Raw genomic sequence first — 1,830 nt, 5'->3', positions numbered from 1 at the left:
CGAATATAAATTAACGATAGAAAGTACAAGATGAGACATGTCAACTTGAACGACGCAAAAATCGAAGTGTCCCTTCGCGACGATCTCGCGTTTAAGACTCCTGGCTACTTTGCAAGAATTTTCAGTGTGTACATCCCACGTAAAGGCTGTGTTACCAACATTGTCAACAGGTCTGTGGCGAGTAGCGAAGAGCCTTAAGACAAAACAATGGGCATCTCGTCTTTAGAGAAAAGTCATCGATCGAGAGAGAAAGAGGGAGAGATCTCTCCGGTATCGCGCCTGTTCATATACAGTAAATCGTTATGAAAATTGTACTTCGCAAGAGAAAGACCTCTTGACTGTTCGGAGCCGAGAGTTTCGCGATTAAACGGATGAACGAACGAATCGGAGGATTCGGGCCAACCGTGATTATCACCGTTGCTTGCCGTGTTGTTGCTGTTGGTGCCGAGGCTGCTGTGACACTCCATCTTCTTCTCATGATCAGTCGACGGTTCACCAGCCCGGTCTCATCGCGTCTCGATGTTGCTAGTGCATCTCGACGAAAGTGCGAAGGTGTGCTGGCACCTTGATAACCCTTTGCGTCTTCTTGATGACCCGCGCGGCCAAGCAGGTGAGCGTGGTGTACTTAACGGGGTAAATCGAGTCATATCTGCGCTTGTCGCATAACAACATCTGGAAGGTATTGCCATCCTTGTTGACCGCGTCTAAGTGCGCGCCAGCGTCGAGTAGAGCGATCGCGAGGTCTGGTCGCCATGGGCGCGACAACGCGGCCAAATGCAACGCCGTGTTGCCGTCGTTGTCGCGGGCGGTCACGTCGGCGCCCACTCTCAGCAGTGCTTTGGTCAAGTGAGGAGACGGGAACTTGCAAGTGGGATACCTGCTGACTAGGGTGCCGTCCTCGCTGTGAATCAGCTGCAGCGCGTCGCGACCCTATGTAAATACGAAAATTAGACGATATTAGACGCGCGGAAAGATTGCGTATACCGGTACGCGCTATTTTTCTTTTTTATTGGCACATGGAGGAGGTGTCCGACACTTGTGACTATAATTACGCGGTGGAGCAATTACAGCTGAGGAAAACCACTTTTACATAGCAAATGTTACTGCAGTATTGGTGATAATAGCACAGCTGTTGCTACATTCTTGTTGGAAAGATGCGGTTAAGGCCACAAATGGCTATCATTTTTTACTGACTACAATGAACGATTACAGTTGTTGCGTTATAATTAAAATAAAAATTGTAACTATAATGTTTTTTTCTTTCGGTATATCGCACATGAGATTAAACGTTTTTCGCGACGTTTATTTTAACTATTTTGAATAACGAAACATGAACGCTGAATAATGAGAGATACACTTAAATATAAATAGAAAATATAAATAGAAAAAGCGCGGCCTCGATCACGATTCAAACAGGAACAATATTTTCCTGGCATTTTAGAAGAACGCTAGACATTGAAGCGAATGTATTGAAGTAGCGGTAGTCGTCACGAGCACTGACCTGCTTGCCTTTGGCCTTTATTCGGACTAACTCGTAGATCTGCTTGTGCAAAGCGACGTACTCGTCGCTACCTTCCTCCGCTGTCTCGCGCGTCAACAAGCATGCCAAGTGGAGGGTAATGACGAGGACCCTGTTCAAGTACGTCAGGTCACGCTCGCAGACCGGCATCTTGTCCAACATCTGCTTGCCTCTTTTCACCTCCATCACCTGCGAACAGTTTCCCCGTGTAATAATAAACAAACGGTCGTGAACGAGCGAGCAAAACGGATATATATATATATATATATATATATATATATATATATATATATATATATATATATATATAT

At 45.6% G+C, this 1,830-nt stretch overlaps 1 protein-coding gene across 4 annotated transcripts in view; it reads right to left on the bottom strand.

Moving 5' to 3' along the window:
- Positions 1-202: 202 nt before the first annotated feature.
- LOC116842817 (protein fem-1 homolog CG6966) overlaps positions 203-1,830 on the bottom strand; it is a 55,202-nt gene continuing 53,574 nt past the window's right edge. For all 4 annotated transcript variants that reach the window (XM_032812537.1, XM_032812539.1, XM_032812538.1 and 1 more), the window contains exons 7-8: positions 1,502-1,708; positions 203-930 (exon numbers count right to left, since the gene is read on the bottom strand). In XM_032812537.1, coding sequence (XP_032668428.1) covers positions 526-930; positions 1,502-1,708 — 612 coding nt within the window. In that variant the 3' untranslated portion in view covers positions 203-525. The remainder of the gene's footprint in view (positions 931-1,501; positions 1,709-1,830) is intronic.

This window comes from Odontomachus brunneus, unplaced genomic scaffold (genome assembly GCF_010583005.1).
Source record: "Odontomachus brunneus isolate Ranch 3 - 2012 unplaced genomic scaffold, Obru_v1 Obru_scaffold_027, whole genome shotgun sequence".
NCBI classification, from domain to species: domain Eukaryota; kingdom Metazoa; phylum Arthropoda; class Insecta; order Hymenoptera; family Formicidae; genus Odontomachus; species Odontomachus brunneus.
The sequence above is the reverse complement of the archived record's forward strand: the minus strand, read 5'-3'. Positions and strand labels throughout refer to the sequence as shown.